The sequence below is a fragment of the Phallusia mammillata genome, chromosome 7 (assembly GCF_965637545.1).
Source record: "Phallusia mammillata chromosome 7, kaPhaMamm4.hap1.1, whole genome shotgun sequence".
In the NCBI taxonomy this organism is placed as follows: domain Eukaryota; kingdom Metazoa; phylum Chordata; class Ascidiacea; order Phlebobranchia; family Ascidiidae; genus Phallusia; species Phallusia mammillata.
Window position 1 is genome coordinate 21,069,304 of NC_137258.1, and position 15,685 is coordinate 21,084,988.

Here is a 15,685-nt window from a genome sequence, read left to right on the forward strand (position 1 = left end):
CTCCTTAGTGTTTTCAGGGGTCGTAAATTTCTATTTTTTCGTGTCTGACTCACAATAGAACAATTGAAATCCGATATATTTTTTTTATCTGGGATTGACGTATCCTGGAACACGTGTGTTATTGTTTAACTGACTGCGCGGTCTTTTAATCGTTAAAACACTGCCCAACGATAAAATCAAAGAAGTATATTTAAAGTAAAAACTTTAAAATTGATATATGTGCAAAATCTACGTGATTGAGCTTGGTTATTATGTTTCTTTTACTGGCTTTAGACTACAAGTTCATAAGCATAGAGGACTTTTAATCTAAATATAAGTTGTGAGACAAGTAATTTCATTTACAATGTTAGGGTTAAACAAGTGGTACTTGAACATATGTGCCAAGCCTCAATTTGAATATTAGTCACTTCCGTTTTTACACCGACATCTAAAACATCCTTGTTATGTTAACTGTCTGTAGGCAGCCGAAAATTCTTACATATTACCTTTATTCTTAAATAATGCAAATAATGCGTCGTTTTGCACGCTTGGTTTAAGCTACAAAACTGTTTTTAACGACACCTGTATACTTGTCTGTGAATATTTTTGAAATATTAGTATAAGCCCACACCTTTTATTTTTTTATAATATCTACTTATTAAAATACAATCCATACTTACTTAAAAAAACGATTCAAATAACGATAACATGTAACCTATCTTGTCATCATTTAAAACTTTATCGCATCAGTATCACCCTCAGGATTTCACAACACATGCACACTTAATTGTTTTGTTTTCCACCAGCTGATATAACAAGGTACTTGACAAGTGTTAGTCCGGAACTTACGTAAGACCAGCTTTTTGTGTTTGTAATCTAAAGCCAATGATGACGTTTTTGTAAAAGCATAGAGCCAATAAATGATAAGCTGCAGACAGTGCACACTCTTTCGACCTATAAGGTCTCATCAGTGCAGCTGGTGACGAGAGATCGGCCGCATTGGCTAGTGTAGCCATTCAACGGCACTCCAGTTTGTTGGGAGCACAGGGTACAACCCCATGCATCACCTAGTCTGTGCGATGCCACAACTGGACATACAGCACAGATGAAACTGGCTCACAGTGGCCAAGCAACTGCTTGGGAACCACAGTGAATTAGTCGGCTCAGTGTCACAGTATCAATGTAAAAGCATAGAGCCAAAATGCTACACTAGCCAATGCGGCCGATCTCTCGTCACCAGCTGCACAGATGAGACCTTATAGGTCGAAACAGTGTGCACTGTCTGCAGCTTAATGATGACGTTGTTTTGAAAGGATGGTCATTTTAACGTCATATAGCTTAACAAGTGTCTAAATACGTATTAGTGTGTTATCTTTCGAGTCTTCGTCATTTTTATAATGGGATAGCACTCTTGCGCTTGGGTCATTTGGATCACTGGATTCGATCCATTTTGGCATCCACTGATAAGGAATGAGCGTTGCAAGCTCAGAGCCAAATCTTTCTTCAAACACCGATCTGTAGTAATATGCTTCCTTGCTTTTTGGTGTCACATGAGGAAATATTTCAGCAGCATTTAACAATTGCTCATCAGTCACCTGCAAATAAAATAGTTTCTTGAAACACTATTAGCCTAATTATTTTTAATTGTTATTTAATGATCAGAATGTTCAATATTACCCCCTTTAAACGACATACCTATGATAGTCTTGACAAACTACATAAAAATTCTTGACAAACTACATGAAACTACCTTTGATGTAATTACCACAATTAAATTGTTTGCCATAAAATTACCACAATGAAAATACCTGCTTCGAATTTTTTTGCAATCCAATTACCACGATCAAAATACTTAAAAAAAATTTACCACGAAGAAAAGATCCTGTCATAAAAATACCGGCAATTGAATTACCACGATGAGCCTACCAGGATAAAACAGTTGCGATGAAATTACTTGCGATAAAATTATTGGCAATGAAACAAACACCAGGAAGTTGAAAAAAACTACCACGATGAAAAAGCTGCGTTAAAAACACCACTGTGTTGAAACGATAAAACTACTTTGTTATGGGCTAAAAACAACGACTACTTGCCCAAATATATTATTAACATCAAATTTCACCTTATTCTCAATGTGATCCTGAAGAATCTTATACCAAGATTTCTTACTGGATGCCATTCCGTCACTAAAACCTTCTTTTCTTCTCCACAAAATCTCATCAGGTATCAACTCAGCTCCGTCGAATGCTGAGCGTACGAGATGCTTTTCCAGTCCGTTCTGCGTATGTTGTAAGCAGTTTCAAACAATTAAACTGAAGATCTTTTCGTTGCAAACTAATTTCTTGAACTTTTTCTGTATGTCCCTCTAAAGTCTAAACCATTAGTTAAAGGCCACCCTTAGAGCATTTAATAGTGGCCATTTGTGCTTACTTTGAGGGAAGTTGTTCTTACTTTGTAAACCCCTCGTTTAGGAAGACTTTAATCTGTTTTGCTATTTTATTGTGTCAATTTGTAGAGATTTTAATTCGCATGCAATTCTGAGATGCGTTTTAATAGGCAGTTTCGATTCTAAAAAACAAGTCAACTAGACCAGTGGTTCTCAACCGCCGGTCCGCGTCAACTTTCCTGCCGGTCCGCCAAATATAATTATTACGATTTTATAACTCAATTACAAAATGCAAGATGTTGACGGCAGAGAAATCGTGTGGAAGTAAACGCTCTACTTCCTTGCAGAAATTTTATTAAACCGCGTTTAACACGTATAATATCCAACAGACATACTTCTTTTGAATTGCATATTTTTGTCGGAATTACATTTTGGGTTGATTTTGAAAGCCCACTGGCCCGCAAAATTTGTTTTGAGAGTTTACCGGTCCGTGAATGAAAACACGATGAAGATTTCGTATTTTTTGACTTGCGATAAAGTCCTTTTTAAAACACTTTAGGAACACTGGGATTTAAGAAACAAACTGTTGTTCATAGTTTCACAAAATACGCCTTTACCTTGGGCATTCTCATTTCCGGCGGCAGTGATAAGAAATAGGAAGTAAATGCGTGATCAAGAAATGGGACTCGAACTTCTAAACCATGTGATGCCGTACTTCGGTCCGTACGCAACACGTCGTACAAGTACAGATCTTTCAGAATGCGTCTAAAAAACAAGGCATTCATCTGGTGTGTTTTTCTTAAGCCGATTGGACTATGTTGCAACTTATTTTGCGGGACTGACATAAACCGGGATTCAAATAAACGTTTTGAAGGTTAACTGTTTTTTTGCATTTTAAATACACTAAGCTTTAACATACATATAACTTTTGAATTTCGTGACAACTTTTTTACAGTGAAACAACTATTTTAATAAGCTACACACTGAGAACGTATACTATGTACGTAAAAAGAAAACAGAAAAAAGCCGAAATTTACTTGCTTTCTTTGTCGCCCTCTTCCGGCGACGGTTGTTTGTGGAAATAAATATATCCCTGTGCCAGCTCGTCGGCGCCCTCTCCCGACATAAGCACAATTGTTTCAGTTTTATTTTTAATGTAGTTCGCCAGGAGATACATTGCTGTGTGATAAAAAAACAGAGTTATTCGACACAACGATTGGTTCAGTTTGATTCACTCAATCACCACATACGGACTGAAGCTCTCACGGTTATGATGTCATAGCTCTCAATCGCGTAAATTACGTCATTTACAGCTTGAAGTGCTTCTTCAGGACTGACAATTACCTCGTGGTGTATGCTTCCAATGCACGCCGATACCTGTTTTGCATAAAAATGTGAGTTTAAAATTCAGTACATTTAGTAAAATGCAGACAGTGCACAATGTTTCGTCCTATAAGGTCTCATCGGTGCAGCTGGTGGCAAGAGATCGGCCGTATTAGCTAGTGTAACCAACTAATGGCACTCCAGTTTGTTGGAAGTAACAGACAGAAAAGCTATACTTCGACCAATTCGACTCGATGCCGCAACTGGGTACAAACCACAGAGGAAACTTTATTGTCTTGATGTTTACATATCAATGTAGCCTATTTAGGCTGTGCTAAAGAATTTGTGAAAAAAAACATTGCTTTCAAACTGTTCATTTACATTTCCAATTTTTCTGACTTTACCTTTCTAGCTGCTTTCAGATCGGGACTTTCATTCATTCCAATTGAGAAGGTGTTGAACGGGAACGGAGAGTTATTCTCCGATAATTTTCGAGCGGTAATAGCAGCAACCAACGATGAGTCCAAACCACCTGGAGTTATGAAATCATAGATTCGAAATTAGCCAAGATGAACGTACATTCATTACTACAATCAAAAGTATTGGACTAGCGGCCATGGCACAATCATGTATAACCCATAGTAAGCCGGGCCTATACTTTTGGCGTTATGTTGCATCAACCGTGCAAGGTATAGGTGATGGAAAGACATGCAGACCAAAAAAAAGGGAATCTGAAATTTTATGTTAATGCTTCTATCAGGTAAACATATCGTCTCTTATAAAACGTCATTAAAATAGGTGCCACCTGACAAAAGGCTTCCGACTGGTCTTGTTGACATCAATCGTTTTTCGACTGCTTTGGTGAATAATGTCCGAATATTTTTCTTGATCGACTCAAACTCAGATCCTAAAAACAACACAATCGGTTTGTTCGCGGGCCCGATTTTTTTACACAAAGCCTGAACTGAAAGTTGCTGAAATTTCAACATCGCTACAATATACACTCCGAATCTAGCCCGTTTTATCCAAGTATTGCTATTTTGTGTCAATTTGTAGAGATAGAGATTCGCATGCAATTCTGAAATGCGTTTTAAACAGGCAATTTCGATTCTAAAAACAAAGCCAGTTATATTGTTTTTTATTTGACTGATAAATACCCACAAAATAGCAATAGGGAACTTTTTGTTTTAAAAGTTAATGAAATCACGATGTCAATTGACAGTGGCTAGCCCGTTATACTTAAATTCAATTTAAACCCGATCCGAAAGTCCTAACCTAGAACTCTAAGTAACAAACCTATTTCAAGCCTAATGTCGTGATATTTCCAGTGAGTTGGCATGTCAACAAACCAGTGGAATCTTTTCATTTCTTCTAAACGTACACTACCATTGCCATCAACATCATAAACGGCGCAGTGACCTGGTAGAAATGGCTTAAAAAACTGTTGCCCTCCGTTTTGCTTCTCCCAAATATCGACAAGACCTGAAAAAAAAGTTTGGTTTCAGAAAACATCGAAAAAAGTATTTCAAGCTTTTTTGGGCAATTAATCAAAAAATACCTTTTGCTTCGGAACAGCAAGCAACTTGTCCAGTCGTTGTAGCGAAATAAAACATTGGTCTGACGCCGTACGAGTCACGTGCCAGCATAACCTTGCGCCTCCTGGTGTCGACAATAATAATTGCAAAAGTGCCGTCCAGCAGCGAACATGCTTTCTACAATAACAAACTGGTTTAATTGTAACTGGAAATAATTTTGTGTATAACTTGATACAAAAGAGTTACCTCAATACCAAACTTGTTGTAGAGATGAATAATTATTTCACAATCAGATTCGGTTTCATGTTCAAAATCAAACTCTCTTTGAAGCTGTGATAAAAGTAAGATATAATGTAGTTTGTTCTTATTTAGCGTTAAGACTTGAGGGGAGAAATTTACTCTAATTTTTACATGTGGTTTGTAAATAGACATCTCTGGGAATATAACCATATAAAAGTTCATAAAAGAACCAATTTTAAAGGGTCTTTGAATGATTTAATATCTATGTATATTTTAGAGAGAGAAAAAAAAAAAAAAAAAAAAAGTATTTTGAATTGTTAGAGGAGGAAGGTTGAGAACGACTGTACTAGACCATTATCTTGATGAAAGCGTTTCGTATGGGATATGGAAACGTCGGTTGTTTATAATAAAACTGCTGGAAGAGAAATACTCGTTTATACTTATGCCTGGCAGCAACATCTTATTTGTTAAACTTCTTATTGGTTTCATCGTTACTTTGTATTCATACGAGTATTGCACATTGCGTAAAGTCAAGTTAAAGTTTTTACCCTTGTGTAGTTGTAGATTTCTCCATTGCACAGAAGGGTAATATGGGGGTATGCTTGAAGGGTCATAGGCTGCAATTCAAATACAAACAAAAGGGTAAATAAATACATAAGGAATTCAAGTACGAGCAGAAATTAGTTTCTGAATAATACAACTCAAGTTAAAATAGCAAAAAATCATTGTAAAATTTGTCAGAATTTGCAGACAGTGCACACTCTTTCGACCTATAAGGTCTCATCAGTGCAGCTGGTGACGAGAGATCGGCCGCACTGGCTAGTTTAACCATTCAACGGCACTCGAGTTTGTTGGGAGCACAGGGTACAACCCCATGCATCACCTAGTCTGTGCGATGCCACAACTGGGCATACAGATACTGTGCACTGTCTGCAGCTTATCATTTATTGGCTCTATGCTTTTACATTGTCAGAATATATTTTAAAGTAATCGAAATGTACCTGTATACCAGTAGCCCCTCCCATTATAGCAAGCCTGTGAAACGCCACGCTGCATGATTTCATTGAGCTGATATTCTGAATTTGGAAATTATCCGGCCCTCGGTGAGCGATCCTGAACGCGCTTGTGTAATTTTCGACTTTACTTGTATCAAAACCGAATATTCCCCAAATTCCACACATGCTTAAAACTGTAGGCTTACTTGTGCTAAATCCCCTGCAGAACTATGAAGTGGCATTGATATTGTTGAGAAAACTGCGTATGGGAAGCACGCTGTTAAATCAGCGACAAAAGCCGAGACCATGAGATGAATAGGAAATTAATATAGTGGCTTTGGAAAGGATTTCCTAATATTTTGTTTTCATGATTTCCGAAGCAGCTTATTATTATGTATATCTCTTAGTCCGTACAATACATATGTTTTGTACATGGATAACATAAGGCAAGGTTTATGTGTATGTAACGTTTCTAGGTAGCCTTTTTAGTCTAAATTAACTATTTGAGCTATCATAAAAGCGCCACTAAATTTAGAGTATAATCTTACGTTAATGTAGATTATATTATCTAGTTTATTCTATTAATGCGTGAGTTCACTAATTCGCTGATTGCTTTTTGTGTAACAACTAACTTTAGTTAAAGTTAAATTACTTTATGAAGATAAAACCTGTCTATAAACCAAACCTAGTTCCACTCCACCAAGTGATTTTAATATAGGCTATAACACACAAACAATTATTATACACAAGACATAATGCTAATACATACAACTGTCAACACCACAGTAATCTGGCATTCAGTTCTAAAGAAACTGCATTCAACAAGCGTACAACTTCACAGGCAACAACAGGGCAATCAGTCCAGTACACACGCTGGACGACTGCCGGAGGATAACACACTCTGTTTCGTAACGAAAGGTATAAATACTATGTCGTAGGTATGTGAACGCTAGAAAGGGCGATTACATGAAAAGCGCCAATACAAAAGAATGATGAAAGTTACACAATCAAACAGAATTAGCGGGCTATCGTTCATTTGAAGCACGACATTTTGTAGCTTAATTTGGCAGCGTTTACGTCATAGGGATTTCTCCCGAGTATACAGCGTTGGTCAGCAATTGACCTGTCCCGAGGACAAATTGCACGACGTTTTGTTTCAGGTTGTTGGGAAACAGATTATGTTGTAATCAAACATGTTGGTTTTAAACCCAACAGTGTATAAAAGGCACAGTTATAAGTCGGGCCGGGTTTTTGAAGTCGCGTTACGGCTTCAGTTTGAATAAAACAGGCCTACATTTGCACTCGGTCTCATTTATGTCGTTATTTTATTGAATCTTACTTTCGCGCATAATTCCAGCTTATTCTTGTCTACATAAAAACCCGGTTCGGGTCCCAATTTCGAGCTCGCTTGGGTTGAATAGAGTTGAGTTTGTTTTGCTCGGTGAAAAAAAACGTAGTACACAATTGCTCTACAATATTCACTTATGTAAGGGTGGACACTTAAATGACCTAATCGTTGCCAAAATACAAATTATGGTGTCTAGTAGAGATGTACTGAATCGGCTAAATAGGCTAAAAACAGAAATATTAATTTCGCCTATTTGGGCATCGTCAGTTTCCTTAATTTCGCCTATTTGGGCATCGTCAGTTTCCGTCTCGATGCCCAAATAGGCGAAATTAATATTTCTGTTTCTCAAAAATAAAACATTACACTGACGCTGATCGTCTGCTGCTCTTTTTGAGTACATTTTGTGTATATCTGATAAGTGTAGACAGATCCGTCGGTCACCACCCAGTTACACAGGCTCATTCTTGTAGTCTGCTATGACATTACACTTACATCTTTTGAATTGATTTTTCTTTCATGCTGCATGCACTGCCGTTTTACCTTTTTACTAAAGGTTTTTCTGGAGGACTAGCCATGTTTGACTTTGCCCAAATCCCTTTAATTATTCTGAATATACTTCCTTGGTAAAAATAGCCAAGGCAACTTTTCACTTTTGATCTGTCCTTTCTAATTGATCTGTCCTTTCTGCCACCATTTAGTCTACCCTTTTTCTTTGCAAAACACACTGAAGCATCTGTTCACAGCTTAAGGTTCAGCTTGACAAAGCTTCGGCAGCCTAGTATACGTCGCCCATAGTCGGATGTAAAAGGGTTGTTTGGTATTTAGACAGTGTGTCCCAAACTGTGAGTTGGTCGCATGAAAATTTATATGAGTCGCTTGTTTTTGTAGCAAAAACATCTAATTCCTAACTTTTTTGTAGCGGTTTGTTTATTTCCCCAAACAGTTGCATAATACTAATTTCATGACAACTTACTTTGACGTATCAATGTTTGATTTTGTTTGTAACGTCATACATTTTTAACCTCACTGGTGAGTGTTGTGTGGCTGATAAATGCATCTGTGGTGCGCGTGGCCGTTCGTTACTACAATTTAAAGAGATATACCACCATCCATAACCACCCAAGCTCCTGACCTTGTCAGGACCGAGTCCTGGAAACTCCACACAAGTGTCTTGCACTTAAAAGCCAGAACAAAAAAATTAAGAGATGAAAACACAGTGCTGTTTTATGTATACCGGGGGAAAAAAGCGTTAAATTTACACATGTGCTCTTGCGATTGGCTCTTGCACAATTCCACAAGTCCTAAAGTGTGTGTGCCACTGATAAGGTTGAAGGGCACTGGCTTTTATTCGGTTAGAATTTCAGCGCAATAAAACTAATTTTTGGACCTAATTAAGCGCAATAAAACTAAGTTTTCTTACTGTAACGTTTCTAGGTAGTCTTTTTAGTCTAAATTAACTATTTGAACTATCATAAATCGCCACTAAATTAAGAGTATAATCTTACGCATAGGCGCCGAGTTTTGCAAAAATGCAAGGTGGCGGACTTGAAATATGACGTCATTTTATGTGACGTCACTAATGCGTGGCACCACATGAGCTCAAACTCAAAGCCCAGCAAACTTCCCATAGAATGCAACGTTTGTCAAAATTGAAATAGTATTTATTTGGAACACTTTGCTGTGTAACGTTTATCATTGGTTTAGCAGCGTTTAAAAAAATGTTTTGTCATGTTGTTTTTGCTTTGTATCACCTAAACTAACCATTTATTACAGCACAATTGAATTGTACACAATAATGGCCAAACATTCACTGGCAACAATTGTGTGTTTGACCTCATAAACAAGGCACTAATCGAAACAGGTTGCAGTTTTTTGCTGCTTTTTCGCCAGCACGCTTGTTAAGAAGCAAAACCGTTCCTGATTTTTCTCAGATTTTACAATGTTTCGCACGATACCGCTACAAACAAACCAAAATATCCACGGTGGCCGCCACCGTGCTTTACAAACCCAAGGTGGCGGCGCCACTCCGCCACCGCCCACTCGGCGCCTATGACCTTACGTTAATTTAGATCAAGGGTCTTAAACTCAAACTACTTTACGGGCCAAAAACAAACTTTTAAGTACGTCGAGGGCCGCACTATCGATATAGAAAAAAAAATGCAAGATTAAAAAGTAAAATGTTCATTTATGCCATTAGTTACTTTAAAAAACAATTTTGTAATAAATAACAAACCGATTTACAGTGTAGCAAAGTGAAAGAGTCAACTGTGCTATATTGCTTTGTGCGGAAACAATGGCCTACAATGACGCAAAAATGTGTTAAGTATGACGCACCAATCACAATTGCTGATTTAAAAAATGGGCTCGTTTAATCATTCTGTAAGAACGTTGCATATAACAACTAACTTTAGTTAAAGTTAAATTTCTTTATGAAGATAAAACCTGTCTATAAACCAAATCTAGTTCCACTCCACCAAGTGATTTTAATATAGGCTATAACACACAAACAATTATTATACACAAGACATAATGCTAATACATACAACTGTCAACACCACAGTAATCTGGCATTCAGTTCTAAAGAAACTGCATTCAACAAGCGTACAACTTTACAGGCAACAACAGGGCAATCAGTTCAGCATATACACGCTGGACGACTGCCCGAGGATAACACTCTCCCTTTCGTAACGAAAGGAACCGTATAAGTACTATGTCGTAGGTATGTGAACGCAAGAAAGAGCGATTACATGAAAAGCCCCAATACAAAAGAATGATGAAAGTTACACAATTAAACAGAATTAGCCGGCTATCGTTCATTTGAAGTACGACACTTTGTAGCTTAATTTGGCAGCGTTTACGTCATAGAGATTTCTCCCGAGTGTCCAGCGTTGGTCAGCAAATTGACCTGTCCTGAGGGCAAATTGCACGACGTCTTGTTTCAGGTTGTTAGACCGATTATAGTTTGTTGTAATCAAACATGTTGGTTTTAAACCCAACACTTACCTGACAATATGTAGACTTGACATAAAATAGTGGTGTCAATGATTAACTTCTTGTTGGAAGCCGGGCTTTTCGGGCCGGGTTCGGGCTTAGGTATTTGTGAGAAAATGGGCTTAAAACGTGCCTGACTTTACATTCCGTGTTCGCCATTTAAAACAATATTACTCAGCTAAGTAACTCTGGTTTTGACCTAATGCCCACCCTACTCTAAAACGTATTGTTTACCCCATTGCCTACTATCATTCATTGTGTTTGTTGTCTATCTCTTTTTTCTTTCTCGTCCTTTGTTGCAAGGCTTTCGTGGATAGGCCTGTCAATCAAAATTTCGGGCCTAAACGGGCTTCGCAAAAACGTTTCGGGTTCGGGCCGGGTTCGGGCTCAGATTTCGGGCCCGCTTGCAACTCTGGTTGGAAGCAACAATTTAAGACAATAAAACCGCACATGTTCACTGAACTGTTGTGATAACGAACAAGTTACTAAAATTTTGCATGTTCAAAAAATAGGTTTATTTAACTCCGATCATCAAAATAGTGTCTAGCCTATCTTGCGTCTGTGATCTAAAAAGTTTTGACAAATAAGTTACTGATAATAATTAATCTATCATATCCTGAGAGTAAAAAAACCTTTCGTTTGCGAACGATGGCGGACTTTATTTTTGCAACTGTTTGATTTTTGTCGTAACGGGTAATAACTATTTTGGGTGTCGATTTAATGGTAAAAACAAAGATATTTGTTATGAATTGTACGCCATATATACAGTGATGGGATTTAATTTTTTTGTCAGCCGATTCTTTTACAAAAGTCATATTTTTCAGCCGGTTCTGTTAAAAAGTTGCTCTAGTCTAAATTAACAAAACGCAATTGATGAAAGATTATTCCTTATAGATTTAATTTTTGTCCAGTCAACCATAAACAACCCGAATGCGGAATTTACTTTTCACAATTTAGAAACTCTGAGTGTTGTGTGTTAAATTGCGTATTTGATTTTTGGCAGACATGCGATGTGTTTAAAAAAACAAGCCTGGAAATTGTCTCAGTGGGAATTGACTTCGCAAAATGAAATCACTCTTTTTGGCTGGGTTTAAAACTGTTGTGTTTATCTTTATGAGCCTGACGTGTTTTGACAAATCCTCGCAAATTGTCTTAATTAAGAATGCGTGTTGCTAAAATATTGCATGCATATAATCTAATTTTATTTTTTGTCTAACAACAACAAAACATTTTTTTAGATAATCATTTCCGTTTATTGACGCGACATGAAAAAACCCGACTTGACAAACGTTGACGACTTCATGTTTTTTCTCTCCTGAATTGAGGGTGTAAAATAAAGAAGTGTTAAAATTTTGTGTCAATATATTAGACGTAGTGTTTAACACAAAGCAAATAGGTAGCTATATCAAAAACATGTTTTTATTTGTCACCTAATGTTTCTGTTGTGTTTCTTATTTTTTCTCATCGTTTCGTTCGTTGTATTCTCTTTCCAGTTCATCGAAGGTTTCGACAACGTCCTCAAGTTGAGCGAGTGCTGCAAAACAAAAGTAAATGAAAATAACATAGTACCTTAAAACAAAAAACTGCTGAGCTTATAGAAACACGTTTCCAATAACCACAATACCTATATAACAGTGGTGGGATTCAGTCGGTTCGCACCGGTTCTATAGAATTGTCTCACGAAATTTTATGACATTAGCGAACCGGTTACCATCACTGGTTATTGTCAATGGACTTTTTGTAACAGAAACGCCGGCTGAAGAAAATGACTTTTGTGACATAACCGACTGACAAAAAAATTGAATCCCACCACTGCAAGAACACAACTTTATAACATACTTTATACGTTGTCAGTTTCTCATTCGATAAATCACAAATAGAAAGGTTTGCGGTACAAAGGTTATTGGTAAAAGCTCTGAAATATATGTTTTTAAAATGTGAACAAAATGCTGTTCCAAACCCAGAGCGTTTCATGAAAGTTTAGTGATTCAAAATATTACAAGTTTCACCACATAAGCTATCTTGCAATGCTGCTAATATAATTCACATCTCACCGTTTTCGAGTTTTGCATCCTTCATCCCACCTGATCTTCTACGCCAAGCGTTCGTTGTGTCAATGCACATTAGCATAACACAAGCAACAAGTGCTAACAATGCAACTTTGTTCATCTTGAGCTTTTCTGTTAATTATCTGCACCAAGTAAAACACCGCATATATAAATCAGAAAAAAATCATGACAAAATCACATCTATTTATCTTCTGGCAATGGTATTTTGCATGAGAAGCTACTTAGGTTTTAAATACGCCTAGTATCAACAGATTGTAAAACACTTTTTCTCGAAGTACCATGGTTACACCGCAAACTGTATGGCAACAGCAGAGAATGTCTGGAAAGCGAAACACAGCGGCTTTTAAGGTTTTGGAGTTCTGGGTTTTTGTCTTTACTTTAAGGAAAGAATAATGACGAACTGTCACAGACAGAATTTTCGGAAACAAACCAGGAAAACGTTTTTTTCACAAACATCCGCTACAAGTGTTAGTCATTCATCAAAAAAATTTGCTAATTTAAAAAACTTCTATAGCATCTTTTCACCTTTCACCGTTTAAAAACAAACGGTATTTTTTAGCGTACGAATTTTTTCAAAACCGTAAGTTAGCACTGACGCCCTAAAACCACGAATTTGCTCATGGCGCGAAAACTGGATATTTTAAACTTAAAAGTCCAACCTAATTACGAGACAAATTGTGTCTGCAAATTAGCTGTCTTAAAATAAACATCCATTTCTAGCGATTGCTACATAATTTGTGCCAATTCTGCACCAGTTGTTTACCTAAATAGCTCGTTTTGACTCACTAGCTTAAAGTTTGCAAAGAAGTTAAAATGTGTAGTAACCAAATCCAACTGTATTGACAAATCATGTTCGGACTTTGTAATATTTCCTGTCGCTGTTAATTAGGATGTAGATGCGACTTTGTGATCTGGTGTTTGCGAGCGTTAACCGTATGTTTCGTTCCGTGCTTGGTAAACAACTATTGCGGAATTTGCACAAATTATGTCGCAATTGCTACAATATCATAACTGGGATCAGCCCTGAAGCGTTGACCAGCGATCACGGCACGCATTTGTATAAATCAGTATAGTACGCCAGGTCTTTTGATATTATTCCGAATCAACCGGGCACCAAGCATTCCCATATGTTAAGGCGTCATAGACAGTCCATCCCTGACATAGACAATGTACAATTTAAGTATCGCATTCAATCATAAAGTAGAAAGCAAGATTTTTGTGTAAAACTGAACTAATCCATATTGAGACTTCAGGTTCTTGACGAGTTCGACAGTTTTTTGAATTTGTTTGCAGCAGAAACATCTGTTTTTGCAAGTTTTTCAAATTTGTTGGTTAGATGTCAATAAAGATTGATGCATTACGAATATCTTCCACCAAAGGAAATGTTTTGAAGGAAATCTCGGTCATTAGTTTTTGTTTTTCTGAGAAGCCAAATGCATAAATCAAACTTGTTTTGCAAGAAAAATATAAAAATGTATCATTCCAAGATTTTTTTGTATTTCGAAGAAAAAATAAAAAACGTGAATCAAAGACATGTATCAAAACGCATTGTAACAAACTTTAATATATTTTTTGTAAAATGTGAGACATTTCCAGTAGAAAGTAAATTTAATCACACCATACTGAGATGAAAACATTCAACCTTTATTTTGTTTTGTAAAAACCTGAAACGAATGTTGATCAGGATTGTTTAATTAAACAAAACGTATAAAAGTCAAGACAAAAGAAAAGTTGATGAATGTTAACCGTGTTTGTGGTAATATGTACAGCACGAGTATGTTCTGAATTTATGAGAAAGCATATATATTTTTTAAATCCATTTGTTGGTTCGTATCATATCGTTACCATTCATGGAAAAGAACGTTAACATCAATTTTCTTCAAACAATTTTTGTCTTACAATTACAAAACAGTTAAAAAATCTGTATTTTTGTGTTCGTGTATAGCAGCCTGCATTTCTGTTTGGTGTCAAAATTGCGGTTGATTCTTGATGAATATCTTCCGCCAAGGAAATGGTTTCAAGGAAATCGTATGTTGTTGTATTACTGAGAAACAAAACACATAAATAAAATCTGTTTTGCTAAAAGAAGCCACCGGAAAAAGGTTTTTGCTTTGCCGAAAAAAATATTGATCAAAGTCTAAGAGCACGTAAATTCATCAAAGATACAGAAAAACGCAAATAATTTAGAATTTTTTACTATAGTGAAGCGTCAACTTAAACACATTCTACTAATGTTGTTTGTAATAAAAAAAAATATTATTTAAATACATAAGATTAAAGTTGGCGACGATTATCAACAAAACGTAAATACTGTATTCAATGTAAAACCTAATAATTCCAACCATAATTATAACCCTACTAATCATATTTATGCACATTTATGCTGCTGCTGTTTAAATAGAGAAATCAATCATATAATTCAAATTGATTTATCAGTTGGTGGCAAATTCAATTTCAAGAATTTCGTTTTCAGAATATTTCCTTACAAATCCAAACACTTTATAGCTTATTCAACAACTAATTTAAATCTATCATTTATTGGTTCGATGGTTTTGCATTGATACTGTGACACCGAGCTGATTTCACTTTGGTTCCCAAACAGTTGCTTGCGCATCGTGAACCAGTTTTCTCTGTGGTGAATGTCCAGTTGTGGCATCGCACAGAATAGGTAAGGCATGGGTTTTACCGTGTTACTCCAACAAACTGGAGTGCCGTTGGATGGCTACACTAGCCAATACGGCCGATCTCTTGTCACCAGCTGCACTGATGAGACCTTATAAGTCGAAACAGTGTGCGCTGTCTGCAGTTTAAAATTTAAA

The 15,685-nt window shown here is 36.6% G+C and overlaps 1 protein-coding gene and 1 long non-coding RNA gene across 3 annotated transcripts; both read right to left on the reverse strand.

Moving 5' to 3' along the window:
• Positions 1 to 597: 597 nt before the first annotated feature.
• LOC145239631 (asparagine synthetase [glutamine-hydrolyzing]-like) lies at positions 598 to 10,643 on the reverse strand. 2 transcript variants are annotated; one of them, XM_080102997.1, is made up of 13 exons: positions 6,465 to 10,643; positions 6,012 to 6,080; positions 5,470 to 5,553; positions 5,247 to 5,400; positions 4,985 to 5,170; positions 4,494 to 4,595; positions 4,093 to 4,220; positions 3,616 to 3,742; positions 3,403 to 3,544; positions 2,983 to 3,130; positions 2,102 to 2,257; positions 1,788 to 1,901; positions 598 to 1,574 (listed from the first exon to the last, which is right to left on the reverse strand). In XM_080102997.1, exons 1-13 carry the CDS (start codon positions 6,642 to 6,644, stop codon positions 1,329 to 1,331), a joined length of 1,836 nt encoding a protein of 611 aa, XP_079959123.1. In that variant the 5' UTR covers positions 6,645 to 10,643; the 3' UTR covers positions 598 to 1,328. The 2 variants fall into 2 exon arrangements, with proteins under 2 accessions (XP_079959123.1, XP_079959124.1); XM_080102998.1 differs by lacking the exon at positions 1,788 to 1,901 and having other exon boundaries at positions 6,465 to 10,636.
• A 1,383-nt stretch (positions 10,644 to 12,026) lies between these two features.
• On the reverse strand, positions 12,027 to 13,161 carry LOC145238611 (uncharacterized). Its single transcript, XR_013862149.1, has 3 exons — positions 12,852 to 13,161; positions 12,228 to 12,331; positions 12,027 to 12,112 (listed from the first exon to the last, which is right to left on the reverse strand). It is a non-coding gene; the product is annotated as an uncharacterized LOC145238611 (long non-coding RNA).
• Positions 13,162 to 15,685: the final 2,524 nt, after the last annotated feature.